Source organism: Balaenoptera borealis, assembly GCF_965194805.1.
Source record: "Balaenoptera borealis genome assembly, chromosome: 20".
In the NCBI taxonomy this organism is placed as follows: Eukaryota; Metazoa; Chordata; class Mammalia; order Artiodactyla; family Balaenopteridae; genus Balaenoptera; species Balaenoptera borealis.
In genome coordinates, this window is record NC_138879.1 from 49,814,369 (window position 1) to 49,832,021 (window position 17,653).

Sequence of the window (17,653 nt, forward strand, 5' to 3'; positions counted from 1 at the left end):
TGTGTATATATGTGTGTGTATACACATACATACAAACACACACACACACACACACCCACACCCACATACATAGTTTCGTGTCTGTCTTCCATCCAAGTACTAACCAAGTCCGGCCCTACTTAGCTTCCAAGATCAGACAAAATCGAAGACATTCTGGGTGGTATGACCACAGAGAGATTGTCCATCTGTCTGTCTGTCTATCTATTGAGAGACTGGTAAGATATACACTAAAAGTATCGACCTGGAGGAATTTGTAACTAATTTTTCTTTTAGCTTCTTTTCTCCCTGATTTTTATTTAATGAACATGCATTACTTGTGTAGTTTTTTTAAGTTAAAATGCTTTACAGTAACTCGGGGAAATGCTTGAGATGAAAATCATAATGTAAAATATCTAAATTATGATTTCAACTAAAAGCAACTCTTGGCTAATCAGAAAAAGGTCAGTGATGGTCAGAGGATCACTCAAAAAATCATGGTCTACACACCAATAGTTCTCAACTGTGGTCCTGGGCTAACAGAATCAGCATCATCTGGGAACGTGTTAGAAAGTCTTATTCTCAGGCCCACCCTGATCTATTGAGTCAGAAAATATAAGAGTGGGGCCCAGCATTTGTGTTTTAACAAGTCCTTCATGTGACTTTGACGCTTGCTAAGGTTTAAGAAATGATACTCAATTCTTGATTACCTAGGAAAGGTGGAACGTGGGACAGGAACATCCCATTAACTTAGTAATTAGGCAACAACTGAATGGCTCTTATTAACCCCTTCTCTTCCAACTCTAGTGGGGAGGAGAGGGTTGAAGGGAGTAATGTCAAGTGAGTGAAACTGAAGGCCCCTGATTAACTTGCAACCACATTAATTCACCATCATCCCCCTTAAGTAGCCAGATAGTAAAAGGAGAAAAAAAAAGATGTAATTGGCGGGGAAAAAAAAACAGTGAAAAATAATGCACCGAAATGCTAACAGTGATTAGGTTAAGGTCTATTTTTTTTCCTTTTCTCTCTTACCTGCTGATGTAGTAATAATACTTTTTTAAATGTCTTAAGAGAGAGAAAAACATTTTAAAATCAGATGAAAATCTAATTAGATTTATTTAAACAATTTACTTGAAGAAGTACTTCAACTAAGCTGTCTAAGGTATACAAAGTAGATCTTGAAACAGTGAAATTCTAAGCTAGCTTTGTAAACTGGGTTTAATGCCTCAGTAGTCTCTTAATGAAAAGAAAAAATAAGTAGGCCATGCAATTTGTCCAGAGTCACCAAAAAGGCCAAAACTGTGTACAGGCAGACCTCATTTTATTACACTTCACTTTATCACACTTTGCAGATAGTGTTTTTTCACATATTGAAGGTTTATGGTAACCCTGTGTTATCAGATGATGGTTAGAATTTTTAGCCATAAGGTATTTTTAAATTAAGGTATGTACATTGTTTTTTTAGACATAATGGCAATGCACACTTAATAGGCTATGTGTAAACATAACATTTACATGCACTGGGAAAACAAAAAATTCATGTGACTCACTTTGTTACAATTTTTGCTCTTTATGGCAGTGGTCTGGGACTGAACCTGCAATATCTCCGAGGTCTGCCCGTATACCACCACTCGGCTCATACAGCCTTATCTTGGAAAGATAGCTTATTCCTAATGATGAGACCATCCCCAACGCCACAAGCCTCAAATATCTTCTCTGTGGTAGTTTCTTTAATTAATTTTGTTTTAAATTTTGGCTGGTTTCCTTTAACAACCCTTACCCCAACTGTCCAAACAAACAAATTTGACCTGTACGGTTGATAAACCAAAATCTAGTTTTCTTAAAAACCACATTAGCAGGGACGTCCTGGAAGCCCTCAAAATTTCAAATGAAATAAGATCCAAGTGATTGCCAAACTTTCCCACTCCTGCCTTGACTCTTCCCTTAATCTCCAAAATAAACTGAGAATAGATCCATTTTGAGACTCAGACTAAGCAGCCCGTGGTATAAGGTGGGCAGAGAACAATGAACCAGAAGAAGGGTATGTGCTTGCAACTGTGTACTTTTAGGCAAGTGATTCAGTCTATCTGCTTCCAATCTACGTAAGCAAGTGGCTATAAAAGTCAGATGACCCCATAAACCAGAAATTACCTTTAAAAAGATTAGACTCTGAGAAGTGAAACCAGTTGGCATCCATGACTTGCCTGGTATATCTGCTGCTAGAAGCCGTCACCCCCTCATCAGGCCCAGCGCAGAAGCTGGTAAAAATCTGTGACTGCAAGGATGAAAAGAAGGTAACACCCAACCTTCCGACTTCACTGTAGTCCACGATGCATATAGTCACGCTTTGGAAAACTTGACATTTTCTTTTGGAGAACTTGAAATTTTCTATGTGACCCAGTTGGTTTTTTTTTTTTTGGTCTGATTTTAAATAAATGTTTTATAAGACATTTGGAAAGAATGGGAATAAACTTATCTGTATGCAATTAACCATTAAATGAAGCAAACTGAGGAAATTAATTTTGTTACTTAAATCCTCTATTCAATCTGTCAAATCTGAGAAAGGTGTTTTGAATCTCCTACTATGACTCTGGTTTGTCTTTGAGTTTCCAACTATTTTTTTCTTCATCCACTTTACAAAAAGTTTTTAGCTCATAAAATTTAAAAATCATGATAGACTGTATCTTTTTTATTTTTGCCACACTGCAGGACTTGCAGGATCTTAGTTCCCCAACCAGGGATTGAACCCGGGCCCTAGCAGTGAAAACACCGAGTCCTAACCAGTGGACCACCAGGGAATTCCCATAGACTGCATCTTTTATCAGTATAAACATCCTCTTTAGTCAGTTTAAGGATGTACCCTTAAATATAACTTCTTGGAAATAAAAATAAACCTCATACCGTACTTCTAAATAATCCCAGTGTCAAAAAGGAATAAAAGGATAGAGGGTCTAGTTCTGTTATGGCAGTGTGACAACCCATGCTATTTTAACTGATTATAGCTAAAAACTGTAGACAGTGTACCAAAAACAGCTACCAGAGGATTCTGAAAGTAAACAAAAGCATCTGAATTGTAGGGGGAGGCAAACCTTGAAGAAGCAATTGCACTGGACGAGCTTCTCCATTGTTTTTTTTCCCTTTATGGCTTTGTCCCGAGGGTAGACCTGTCCAGGAGGAACACTGCCATAGTGACCACGAGGACGCCTAAAACTCCACCTTTCTGGTCAGATGAACCAGGAAAAGGAGCCCCAAGGGCGCTGAAGGGTCAGGGGAGAATCCCAGAGTGAAGAGAACCAGAGAAGGAGATCTCCTAATTCTGTGTACGAAGCCGCAAAGGCCTCAGGCTATCGGCCTCTAAGCCACTGATGCATGGAACAGCCCTAGCCCAGCTTTAAGAACTGAAGTGATATTTGAACCACCACCCACAGGTGAAACCGAACCTGCAGTTTCCACCTAAGGAGACTTAGCATTTTCCAGAGGATGACACAGGACCAAAGTCTACACAACATAATGGCAATGTCCAGAATACAATTCAAAATCATTTGATAAAGAAAAACATCTGGAAAATATGACCATTTTTCAAGGGAAAAGACAACCAACAGATGCTAACGTCAAGATGACCCAGATATTGAACTTATGAAAGACTTGAAAACATCTAGTATAACTGTGCTCCAGAAGGTAAAGGAAAACACACTTGAAACTAAAAGAAAAATTTTCAGCATATAAACTATAAGAAACAAATAGAAATTATAGAAATAAAAAATATGATATGTATAATAAAAACATACTCAGTGGGCTCAAGAGCAGAATGAAAACAGCAGTGCAAAAAGTCAGTAAACTTGAAGATAGATCAGTAGAATTTATCCTATCTGAAGAACAGAAAAAAAAAAAGGTTGGGAGGAAAAAAAAAGAGAGAGCCTCAAAGAGACCTGTTGGATAGTAACAAAGGGTCTAGTATGTGTGTCACTGGAGTCTCAGAAAGAGAGAAGAGATCAAGGAAGAAAAATATTGAAGAAATGATGGTCCTTTCCTAATTTGGTGATAGACCTAAATTTTTAGATTCAAGATCAGAGTACCCTAAACAAGAAGAAAATCATATCTAGATACATCATCAGCAAACTACTGCAAACTAAACATAACGAACAAGTCTTTACCACTTCACAGCAGGTAGAATAGCCTCTATCAAAACAAAACAAAACACAGTAAACAACAAGTACTGGTGAGGATGTGGAGAAACTGGAACCCTTGTGCACTGTTGGGGGAAATGTAAAATGGTGCAGACCGTATAGAAAACAGTCCCTCGAAAATTTAAAATAAAACTACTATATGATCCAGCAATTCCACTTCTGGGTATGTACCCAAGAGAACTGAAAGCAGGCTCCTGAAGAGAGATTTGTGCACCAATATTCACTGCAACATTATTTACACTAGCCAATAGATGGAAGCATATATTGCTCAATACGTAGATGACCATATATTCCTCCTCTATATGAGGGAATAAACAATAGTACTTACCTCAAAGTGTTATTCTAAAGATAAATGAGATAATACCTGTAAACTACCACCCCATGTTAATTGCTATACAAAAATTTCCTATGATTATTATTAAAACAGACTATTTTAAACCAACACACAGACAAAGTTAGCATAAACAGAGATTAGAGAGAAAAACACAAAAGCCATGTTAGGGTTGAGTAAGGGGACATGACCACAGATAACACAGATTATTTGAAGCTCTAAGAGAATCTCTGGGAGGGGGTCTCAGCTGTTAGCAGGAGGCCACAAGGCTGTTTGAGTGTCCTCATGACACAGCAGCGAACTTCTTCCAAAGTGAGCAATCCAAAAGACAGAGCAAGGAAGAAGTCACAATGCCTTCTAAGAACCTGTCTCTGCAGTAATATGTTATCATTTACAAGCTCAATCAGCCTATACTCAAGAGGAGGGGAATCAGGATCCTCCTTTGAAGGGAGGAATAACAAATAATTTATGGACATATTTTAAACAACCATGGATACCTTCAAAATACTGAAACTGAACAACCTAGAACTAGCAGTTCACATGGCATCTAACAGATACTATTGTCCCTGTGCGTTTGCTGGAGCACCTTAGCGTGCCTGAGCACAGAGTCTGGGACCCTATGCTCCTTCCACCGCACACTGCAACCTCCCAGGTCTGTGCTTTGGTGCGTAGTTTTCCTAACTGGACTGAAAAGGAGGGAAGGAGGATGCTTTCTGTTTTTGGAATGGCTTGACAGGACGCAGGACACATTCCAGGAAAGCGGAATGACTCACCATAGACTCTCATGCCAGGGAACCATAAGATCTTTGCTGGAGGAAGCATGCAAGAAATTATAGCTTCAAAACAGCCATTCTACGGCATTGGAACTGCTCAGTGTCAGCTGCTATTACTGAAGTGCTATAGAGAGGCTATAAACAAACCATTTAGCCTGAAGCAAACTGCTTTACTTCATAAAGAAGTAAATATCGTGCATCAAGATTTGTTGTACTGTGTTGAGCTAACAGTTATATTCTTTCTCTTCCCAGTTGATCAGTCAGTAACTTTATAAACATCTTTATACTTAAAATAACCAATAAATAAAAAGCAAATTTATACTTTTTACCTTTATATTTTGAAACCATTTCAGACTTAACAGAACAGTGGTAGAGTTCCCATATACCCTCTACCCATCTTCCCCTAATATTAGCATCTTACATAACCATAGCACAATTATTAAAACCAGGTGATTAGGACCGATACAATACTATTAACTAATTACAAACTTTGCCAATTATCCCAGTAATGTCCTTTTTATGGGCCAGAATCCAATTGAGGTACCACACTGCATTTCATTATCATGTCTCCTTAGTCTCCTCCAATCTCTAACAGTTCCTTAATCTTTCATGACCTTAACATATTTGAGTAATACTGGCCAGTTATTCTGTGGAATGTTCCTCAATTTGGGTTAGTTTGATGCTTTCCCATAATCAGATTGAGGTCATGCATTTATGGCAAGAATCCTACAGAAGTGATTGTGCCTTTGTCACTGCATCTTATCAAGCAGAAAATATTTTACTTTTTTGAACAAGGTATGATTTAAGAAAACTTTCATGTACCCAAATACATTTTAAATACTTGGTATATAATGCCTACTGTATCTTCATCAACATGTGCTAAAATTCTTATAACAATTAATAGAATTAAAGTTGTGCTTATTTTGAATTTTAAGAAATAGCAGTTACACAAGAACCTCCAAAGAAAATGTGAGACTTAGGATGTCAATCTCTAAGAATGTAAGTTCCATGCAAATAAGAATTTAATTTTGTTCACTGCTATAACCCTAGTACCTTGAAAGGTGCCTGCCACTCAGCATTTGTGATATTAATGGACTAATTCTGAAGAAACAAAATACCAATAAATTCATAAAATGATTTTATTAAGTTCATGAGTGTGGAAAAGATTCAACCATTTAAAGCACAGCTTTTACGCTATTTATACACTTGTTTACAAGAGCCTATTTCCAATCTCCCTCAGGGGTGAGGCAGCCATGGGCAGTAGTGCTTACAGGTATCGTATAACACACAGGCTTCTTAGGCAGTTTCAGTTGCTGCAAGCCCAGATTTAGGTAATCACACCCATGCCCACCCAGGCAACTCAGCAGGACCCTGCACAAAACACACAAACATGAACAGGTCCACAAATGCAACCACCTCCTTGGAACCCTTCAAAGATACGCTTCAAAGATAAACTTTATAAAGAAAAGTAAAGATGGGCTTCCCTGGTGGCGCAGTGATTAAGAATACGCCTGCCAATGCAGGGGCCACGGGTTTGAGCCCTGGTCTGGGAAGATCCCACATGCCGCGGAGCAACTAAGCCTGTGCGCCACAACTCCTGAAGCCCACGCGCCTAGAGCCCGTGCTCTGCAGCAAGAGAAGCCACCACAATGAGAAGCCCGCACAACGCAACGAAGAGTAGCCCCCGCTCGCCGCAACTAGAGAAAGCCTGCGCGCAGCAACGAAGACCCGACGCAGCCAAAATAAATAAATAAAATTTAAAAACCCTTAAAAAAAAAAAAAAAAAGAAAAGATACCATAAGCTCCACTACAGCTATTTTAGTAGATGCCTGATTTACCAAAGCCACCAGAAACATTGACTCTGCAGCCGCTCACTCCTGAAAGCAAACCTTGTAGCCCGGATCAAACCATGCCGATTATTTACAGCAGGAGGCATGTTCAGGGACATTTAAAGGCATTAACATTATACCTTCCTAAACTCTAGAAAATCTCCTGCTTCTCAGTGATCCAATCTTGTGGTCAGATAGTCACAGATAGTGTTAAAGCAGCTCTTAAATGTTCTAATGTACTAAAAAAGTAAAAGCAAAATTTTAAGTTCAATGTTTAAGCTTTTCATACATTAATGCAATTTTCTGTGTTCTTATGTAATTTTGTTTGTTCTGGGGAGCAGTCATATTTTATTTTTCCCACTCATTCATTTTGGTTGTATTCAATGTTTCACAGTTACATTTACCATGATAAACATTTACACTGTCTGAATTATCTATAACAGAATCCATCTGACAGAAGTCAGATGATGAGGTAAAAAAAAAAAGTATGACTATTTTATAGCTCATCTGTCTAACTGCTTTCTAAACCCTTCATACCCATTTATAATGTGACTGGCAATGTGCAAGAATGCCAATTTCATGAGCCTCGCAACTGCTGGGACCATCAATTTTTGACACTGTAGGTATCAAAAGGTGGTAACTTATTCTAAACTTTTTTCTAACTAAGTTGTATATTTTCAATATTTTATTATCTCTACTAGTCTTGGCAAACTATCTGTTCATGTAATCAAGATCCTATCATGCATTGTGAAGAACACCTCATGATCCAATGGGTTTTAAAAGTTATCCATAATTGTGTTATATGGGGTCAAAGATATACGGCTTCAAAAGATTTTACTTTTAAAAAAGAAAAACTGCTCAGATTTCAATCATGTGGACTGGTGTCCTTCCAGTAAAGACCGTTTCTCAAGTAGATGTTTTAGTTATAGGCATGAATGCATATGCTCCTGTATATGCATGCATGTATATTTGTGTGTTTACAGCTATGAATTACGGACCTCAGGTTAAATCCTAGAAATGATCATGAGACAGAGTTCACTCACAGTGGAGAAGCATCAGACATCTACCCCCTAAATTCTTGAGATAAATGCCTATTTAACCTGTGCAACACTGCTCAGGTGTTAGCCACCTCTGACACGTTCCTCATCAGCCCAAGTTGGTCTCTTCTGTACCTTAGACATAAAGCCATTATACTACTGTATATACAGCCTTGGCCTTAAATGATTTGTTATTAGCCCATTTCCTCCAACAGAGTATGAGCTCTGTATGGCAAGGATGGTGTTATAATCATCTCAGTGTTCCTAACACTACACATGGAAAACAGTACCTTCTGAATTGGCAAACCTTTTGAACAAAGACATAATTCAGACTTTCCACACAGTCAATCACTTCTGCAAGTAACTCATATCTTAATGCCTGGGTATGCTCCTTACCACATGTTATAATTCTCTTGATTATTAATAGCAGAATTAAATTCAAAATTTGCTCTTTTTATTTTTTTTAAGCAGCTGTTAGGCAAGTACTAAGTGAAAATGCAATTTTGAAATCAACTTTTGAAAACGATGTTTTTAAGTTTACTTAACCACCATATTTACCCAAATTCTACACAACATACTTTAAAATAAAACAACTAAATAATAACATTAAACAGCTCAATGCACTTATTCAAATCCTGAAGACTGATGGTCATCCTTTGATGTTAAAGAAAGAATATTCTTATTCTTTGAAATAAATGCTACTTCTGAATTCAGTTCTTATAGACCAGGAAAAGTAATTTTGGCAACTATGATTAAATTTTAAGCAACTGAACAGCAGCAGGACTTTTTCTTAGAGTGGAAGAAAAATTTTTCTCTACACATGCTCCCATATTCATAACATACTACTATATGAAAAGAGTTTCTGGATAAATATTCTTATTTTATAAATTATAAGAATACTGTAAATCCTCAAATATTTATGATTTATTAGCCAGATATTAAACAGAAGTGTCCACAAAGTACAATCTACTGATTCACGAATTATTTAACTAGTTTATGGTCACCATCAATTTATAAGAAAAGTATTCTACGTTCATTAAACCACAAATATTTCAAAATTACACACCATAACCTTCTGCCAAGTGCTCTTGTGCTGGGAGTTTTGAGTCCCCAGCCCGTCAGAGGCTCACCTGACAGGTCCAGCTCCTCGGTGGAAGACAAACTGGCCAGACTCCAGCTGTCACTGCGGGCCGCCAGGACAAACTTGTGAGCATTGATGTGCCTGCCCCCAACCTTTATCTTCAGATCACTGATGAAGAAAAATACCCACAGATATAAAACATCATTATAACTAGGTATAGCTAGGATTCACAGCTGATAAATATATGAGTATTGACTGATCAACATACATCTGCAAAAGAAAAAAAAAAATCACAGCAAAATTATTTCTCTATGCTAGCACTGAATTCTGATGGCTCATATTTACAATATGTTGCTAGACACGTTTTCTATTTCTAACTGCTAGCTTTAGTTCACATGGGATGTTCTGTTTTCAAAGACATTCCCTAATGTCACCCACAAGATGGTGAACCTACAAGTTATCGATACATAGGATTATTAATATTCACATAAAGAGTAGAAGAGGGAGTTCCCTGGCGGTCCAGTGGTGAGGACTCCGCGCTCTCACTGCGGAGGGCCCGAGTTCAATCCCTGGTCGGGGAACTAAAATCCCACAAGCCGCGAGGCAAAAAAAAAAAAAAAAAAAAAGAGTAGAAGAGGTTTTATGAAGAAAAAAAAATCAAGATTAATCATCAGGAGAGAGAGACAGAAAGATTAAAGACTGTGACAACAGCTCTGAGACTACAGTGCTGCAATGCTCCACACTATACTAATGCTCAAGCAAGGTTAAACCAAAAACCATGAGCAAATTAGCTTTGACAAAGCAGTCAAGAATATGAAACCCAATATCTACACTCCTGTTCTCACCAGAAACATTCAGACCTATTACTGGCCATTTTTTACTCAACCATTTATAAAGAAATGGGGTGAGAGAAATCTTTTTTTCAAACATGTTTCCATATGTATGACTTACCGCTATATGAAAAGAGCCTTCCAAATAGTTATTTATTTTTAACTCTGAAATGTCAAATGCCAAGGTGGGAAAGCATCTGAGCAGTTAACAAAAACCTAAGGGTGACCCACTGGGCTGACACAAGCACGTGCCAGATGGCTACGCTGGCAGCAATCCACAGGCACGAATCAGCATCACCCTGCCTGTATCTGCACGTCTTTTTATTTTCATATTCCCCTTGAAAATAATGTGTTAGGTTGGAAAGCTTTTAGAAACTAAATACACAAAAACTATTACATGAAGAAAGAAAGAAAGAGAGAGGGAGAAAGAAAGAAAGAAAGAAAGAAAGAAAGAAAGAAAGAAAGAAAGGGAAAGGGAGAGCAAGAGGGAGGGAGGAGAGAGACAGAAAGAGAGAAAGAAAAGAAAGAAAGAAAGGGAAAGAGAAAGGGAGGGAGGAGAGAGAGAGAAAGAAAGAAAGAAAGAAAGAAAGGGAGAGAGAAAGGGAGGGAGGAGAGAGAGAGAAAGAGAGAAAGAAAGAAAGAAAAAACTATTACATGAATTGACTCATCCACTTAAAAGGAGATGCAAACAGAATATTGTTTCTATATAATGCTTGATGCAAACACATTTTACCCCACAAAAGCACTGTCTAGAACATACTTTATAATTATGTAAGTGTATCAATTCTACTTCTATTAAAGAACTAACCAAGTTGCAACTAATTATGTTAGATCAAAAGAGTAACAGGGTACTTATTGTTTCAAACTATTAGAAAATACTGTTAACACAAAACACTATTAATAAAGAAGAAATAGAATTGATATTCTATTTAAAATGGAACATAAAACTCTGTCTCATATCATATCCTATGACAAGGTTTAAAAAATATAATGAAAACAAAGCACAAATAATTTTTAAACTCTAAATTTATTTGTAAAGTATTAAATTCTAATAATGTAAATGAACAGTCACTGCTTACTGTTTCTGCCACAAATCTGACTTTAGCCACAAAATTATAAAAATGAATGTTTCTATAAAATTCCTACTATTATTCATAAATGTCAAGTCAAAATTTTTTCTTTTGTAGTCTTAACATCTCAAAGGTAAATAAATATAAGGATTTCACTAATAATCTCTAATAATAATAATTTTTAAAAATATGATTCAAAAATGGAAAATTGGACAGGTCAAGTCTATGAGGACTCTATGCGGAAACAATTAGGAGGCTAGCAATTTTTTTAAAATTTCATCCTAGTCAATTAAAGGCATTTCCTTTTAAAATATGGATGTTAGGATGTAACAACTGGAGAGGAAACATAAATAAAGAGCTTCTTGCTAGAGTGTCTCAATCAAACACTTTAATAGGAAAAATTATAAGCTTGTTTGTTAAAAGAATGGTAGTAAATAACTACATATAACCATCATTTTTAACTGTCTTATGGGACCAAAGCCTCCTCCTGAACTTAAGAATAAAAGAAATGCACCAATTTCTTCCACATTGCTCAAATTAAAAATTTTAACACTGACTCTTCAGTTATTCCAATTACTGAAATACACATAAAAACACTATTTAAATTCAACAAAATGCATGTTCATGGGACAAAATTTTTTTTTCCCCCCTATCTTGGTAAAAGAGCATCTGCTTCAGAAATTGGTATTCCAGTTTCACTTATCCCATCTCAAAAGGTTAAGTCCTCTTTGAAGTCTCCATTCCTCATCTGATTATCAATTGTAGATAACAAAGGTATTCAGCCTTCTTTTGATAAAGGACAGGTTTTAGAAGAGGAAGAGAGATCCACCAAAACCATGGGATCATACCATAGCCGACCAGGTAAAAAGTGGCCAGAAGAGGAAACTGCCCAGTCTCATTCCCAGTCTCCTAGAAGGACTACAGTATAAGAATGCAATCAGGGACTTCCCTGGTGGTGCAGTGGTTAAGAATCTGCCTGCCAATGCAGGAGACATGGGTTTGAGCCCTGGTCCGGGAAGATCCCACATGCTGCGGAGCAACTAAGCCCGTGTGCCACAGCTACTGAGCCTGCACTCTAGAGTCCACAAGCCACAACTACTGAGCCCTTGTGCCACAACTACTGTAGCTCGCATGCCTAGAGCCCGTGCTCCACAACAAGAGGAGTCACTGCAAGGAGAAGCCCACGCACCCCAATGAAGAGCAGCCCCCTCTCACTGCAACTAGAGAAAGCCTGCGCACAGCAACAAAGACCCAATGCAGCCAAAAATTAATTAATTAATTAATAAAATAAAATTTAAAAAAAAGAATGCAATCAACTGTTATGTATTACAGAAAGTAAATTATGGGAATTCTAACGGGTAAGAGCCTTGGACAGTGGGAGAGCTCTGTCTGTAATAGAAATGCCAGGCTTTCTGGGGCCAATGGAAACAAAGTTTTCACTTGTCCATGGGAAAAAGAGGAGGGGGAAAAGAAAAAAAGACAATGAACTATATTTTACAAGTAGATACATCCATTAGATTTAAAGAAAGCCCTGTCCTTTACTCAGAGTATGTACTTCCTATTTTTTTGTTATTAAATTTTTCTTTTCTTTTAGAAATGATTAAGATGGTAGATGGCAATTTTGGATTTTGATCTATTTTAAATGTCATAATTTCAAAATTTTACTTAATCATCTAATCCAATCATCCTTCTCCCTAGTAGGCAAATCCTTCCTTCCACATACATTCATGTCCATGTTTCTTTTCCACATCCGCATCCCAGCTCAGTCCTTCATCCGTTCCGGTCTGGACTATCTACGACAACATCATGGCTGCTCTTGTCTCTTTATAATTTCATCTATACGATGTTACCAGGCTAATCTGCCTAAAACGCCACTTTGATTATGATAGTCCTATAACTCAAAAACACTGCTCCACACTTCCTAGAGGATCAAGTCCAAATTCCTCACCTTGGCATCCCCAATCCACCCTACCTTACCCACCTCTCCCAGTGCTCCTCTACATGGACATGTACCCTAAAATGGGCCCCTCACTGTCCTCTAAATCCTCCACATGTTTCCCATGTTTGAGCCTATTCTCAGCCACTCCCTCTACTAGTAATATCACTGTCTTTATCTATTAAATCCTACTCAGCCTTTAACATTTACCTCAAAACTCACTTAATAACAATATTGTTTTAATAACAATTAAAAACCGAGCACTTACTCTATGCTAGACTGTTGTTCTAAGTGCTTAAACAGTATTTTATTAATTTAATCCTCACAACAACCCTAAGGTAAACAGTCGTATTATTATCCCCATTTTACAGATTAGGAGCCTGAGGCATGTCATATAGCTCCAGGTCACATAGTAAGTGGCCAGCTGAGCTTCTAACACAGGCTGTGTGGCTCAAAGTCTACCCTCAACCATCACGCTACACTACCCACTAGTTCCAAGATGCCCTCTTTGACCAGCTCAAGAGAAAGTGACCTCTCCCCTCTGGATCCCTGGACCTGTAAGCTAATTCCTATCTATACCAGCGATGCTATCACCATCACTCCTATACTCTGTACTGAATATAAGCAGCAAACAACAAATCTTGCCTCAAGGGGCTTACATTCCAGAGACTAAAGGCTGGTCAACTATTAGAAATAAACTTGGGAAGAAAGTCAATAAGAGAGGAGAAGTTGCAATGTGGCCTGGGAATAAAGCAAAGGGCTTGCTTCCCCACACTGGCCCAGGGCCAGGAGCTCACCTATACTGCTCCTGCTCGTAGAGGTCAGCCACAATCGTCAGCAGGCGGCTGATGAAGGACTCTTTGCTGCTTTCCTTGTTTGCTTGCGCAGCCAAAAGGGTGCATCTCTTCTCTGTCTCTGCCAATTTCTTCTGCAGCTTGACATACTCCTGTCGGAGAAGCATCAAGTGCTTCTCCAACTTGGCCACCTCCTCTGCAAGGGAGACAAAGAATCAAGTTTACCACAGCAGGTGTAAAGCAGACAGCATCCACTCATCCCTCATCCTGCAGCCAGGATGGCTACCAAAATGACGACAGCTGACCCTCGAACACGGGGTTGAACTGCGTGGGTCTACTTACACACAGATATGTTTCATTAGTAAATATATACAGTACTACACCATCCACAGTTGGCTGAATCCGAAGATATGGAGGAATCAAGGTCACGGAGGGCTACAAATTACACGAAGATTTTCCACCGTGCCGGAACGTAGGTGTTCCTAGCCCCTGGAGTTGTTCAAGGGTCAACTGTAGTCACGTGACATTCCTATTTCTTATTGATACTCCTAAAAGATCAAGAATGGTTTTGTTTCAGGGTGCCATCACAGTCCAGGGATTCCTTCCCAGTTTCCCTGAAGATCAATATTTAATATATGGAGTCTCAGGAATGATTATCAAAATTACTTGGGAGGCTTTTTCAAACCACTAGTAGTAATAAGTAACTTCTACATATCACATGCTGTTCTACAAGCTTTCCGTGAACTCTCATGCAAGATTCATGACAACCCCATGGGGTAGGTACTATTACTAGCCACACTTTTCAGATGAGGACACTGGGCCACAGATTAAGAATTTGCCCAAGGTCATGAAGCTGGTGAGAGGCGGGGCTGGGGTATGAGCCCAGGCATTCTCATTCCAGGGCCTGTGATCTATTAACCACTACCCCACACTACCTGACACCTGCCCTCCCTCAGGAAGCCTCAGGGCAGTCAATAATGGTTCAGAGGGAAGCAAGTAATATTCCACAGGTGTGCTGGGGCAGATTTAAAAGGTTGAGAACCACTGTATTTGATTCATTAAATTCAACAAACATTTACCGAGTAGCTATGAGGTGCCAGACACTACAGTGGTAAGCAAAATCAGACATATCTTTCCTCAGAGCTTTTAGTTACCAGGGAAAGTAAATTTTTATAATTAAAATAACGATTGCAACAACCAAATGCAAAACTACAACTCTAATGAGTACTAGAAGAAAAGAACAGAGCTATGAGAACCTATAATAAAGAAATTTAACTTGGGACATCAGGGAAGACTCCCCTGAGGATGCAAGCAGTCAAGAGACTTCTCTCTTCCTTCACCCGGAGTCTTGGGGATTCATGCAACCATGCATAAATCATCGTATCTAGGGAACCACAGTGCTGCTATGGTCATTCTCTGGGCTGCGGTCCATCCACCCCCTACTCCCCACCACAGATATTCCAAATCTTGACACCGCCCTCAAGCCCATCTCCCATCCAATCTGCCTCATTCTTGGCCAATGTCTTGAGAAAACTGAGCTACTGCCACCGACCCCCACCGGGCCAGCAACTACTCCCATCTACCCTAGGCTTTCTCAGGGAGACCATCTCCCTCCTATCCAAGCTTAATCCCTCCACCTCTGCTCCAAACCCATCACTCTCCCCTGGTCCTCTGCTTGCTCATCAACCCCGCCTCCCCCAGCAACTTCAATCTCTTTCAGCTGGGTCCTTCTCATCAGCACATAAAGCTGTCCAGGTCCGTACCTAGCAAAAACAAAACTCTCCTTCCACACATCTGACCCACCTCTGCCCCAAACCCATCACTCTCCCCTGGTCCTCTGCTTGCTCATCAACCCCGCCTCCTCCAGCAACTTCAATCTCTTTCAGCTGGGTCCTTCTCATCAGCACATAATGCTGTCCAGGTCCGTACCTAGCAAAAACAAAACTCTCCTTCCACACATCTGACCCACCTCTGCCCTTCCAGCTCTATCTACCACACACATTTCCTCACCCACTATTCCCCTGCCACTCCCTCCTTCTGTCCCCACCACTCCCTTGAAACTCCTCTCACTGATGACCTTCTAATTGCCAAACCCAACAGACACTTGCCAGGGGGTCTCCTCCCTCACCTCTGTAACGTGACTCAGGACACTACTGTCCATCCCCTTTTTCTTCTCTTCTTCCAGCAGCCACAATGCCACCTTCTCTCCAGTTCTGGCGCTCTGTCCCTTTCACATGCTTCTCTGCATCCCTCCCAACACTTGACCTCTGACACTCCCCGGGGGTCTATCCTTGGCCCTCTTCTCCACTGTGTGATCTCCCAAGGCAGCAGATCTTTGGTCTGTGGTTGATACCAAAATCTAGTGCCAGTGATCCGTAGAGCCATCTCTCTAGTGCAGATCTCTCTTCTTAGCTTCAACTATCCATCTGCCCGACAGACACTTCTCCCTAGCGGCCCACAGGCACATCAAATTCTCTATCCCCAAAACAAAGCTTCCAGCAAATTTGCTCTTCCTTTGTATGGTCCCTATATTAATAAATGACACCAGCATCTATCCTAGTTACCTGAAGAAGAAATGTGGGAGGGATCCTGGATGTCTCCCGTTCACTCACCTGACTCTAACCCTACCCCAACTCAAAAACTGACCTTCCCACTTAAAAAACAAAGGAATGGTTAAATAAAGTGATACATGAGTTTGAAGTTATTATGCAACTATTAATGTTTTCAAAGAAATATGTAATACTAAACATGCATTTTCAAATTATAAATATTATTAACAGAAAAAAGGAGGCTGTGAAACAACATATTTTATAAGTCCAGTTTTATTAAAAACATTCACATATATGAGGAATAAAAAGACAAATACCACAAAATATCAGCAGATTTTTCTCTTCTTTGCGCTTTCCTACACATTTCAGGTATTCTACAACAAATGTGTTCTCTTTTCATAATTATAAAAAAATATTTAAAGAGAAATGTGTTTAAATACTTAAATACTAATAGCCTATCTTCTTCATACATACAGTAGGGAACTTCTTCCCCTTCATCTAGAGAATCCACATTAAATAAATGCCTGGAGTCAAAAACCTGGCTATCTCAGGTATAAATCAGTATTCTTGGGAAAATAAAGGAGAAGGCACTTGCAAGATGAAAACTTGCTTACAACTGCTAAAATGATCACTGCTCATGAGTAACATATCAGATGAGAATTCCTAAAACTATTTTTTTTTCAAAATACTGCAATTATTTGGCCTACTAACCGTTAAACCAAATATTGTTTTAAAAAACACTGGCTAAAGGAAAACAGTACTTACAATGATCCTATTGCAATATTTTTCAAATCTTAGCATTTACATTTACACAAAACCCCTTCAGTAGGACTCAGGTCTACACTTCTATTCTGGTGTGACAAATCACTGGTTTTAAAGAGTTCTTCATAGTTACTCAGACTAAAGAGCCAAGAAACTGCAATTATTTACCTAAAACGGGGACACATTTAACACAAAGCAATAAATTCACGTGATTGTAAAAAATTTATACTTTTTTTCTTCCTGTAGAGAAAGAAATGGAGTTGATGGGTCTCTTTAAAGAAAAACTGGCACTCATTTTCTAGATGTGGTAACAGAAAATGTAAAAGGACATATGAATTAGAAATAGCTTCAAATTATGTCCCAAAACTGCTAACACTAGTAGCAAAATGAATCTATGGTGTCACGATAATGGTTATCTTTGGAGGAATGGCAGGAGAGTGGTAACTGGGAGGGCACATGAGGGGTGCCCTCTGGGATGCTGGCAACATCCTTTTTTGT

General features: G+C 38.9%; 1 protein-coding gene across 2 annotated transcripts in view; it reads right to left on the bottom strand.

Annotated features, from left to right (window-relative positions):
• The window catches only part of ANKFY1 (ankyrin repeat and FYVE domain containing 1), a 76,031-nt gene that overhangs the window by 45,265 nt on the left and 13,113 nt on the right, over positions 1-17,653 (bottom strand). For both annotated transcript variants that reach the window (XM_082370541.1, XM_082370542.1), the window contains exons 2-3: positions 13,848-14,040; positions 9,264-9,382 (exon numbers count right to left, since the gene is read on the bottom strand). In XM_082370541.1, the coding sequence (XP_082226667.1) occupies positions 9,264-9,382; positions 13,848-14,040 (312 nt within the window). The remainder of the gene's footprint in view (positions 1-9,263; positions 9,383-13,847; positions 14,041-17,653) is intronic.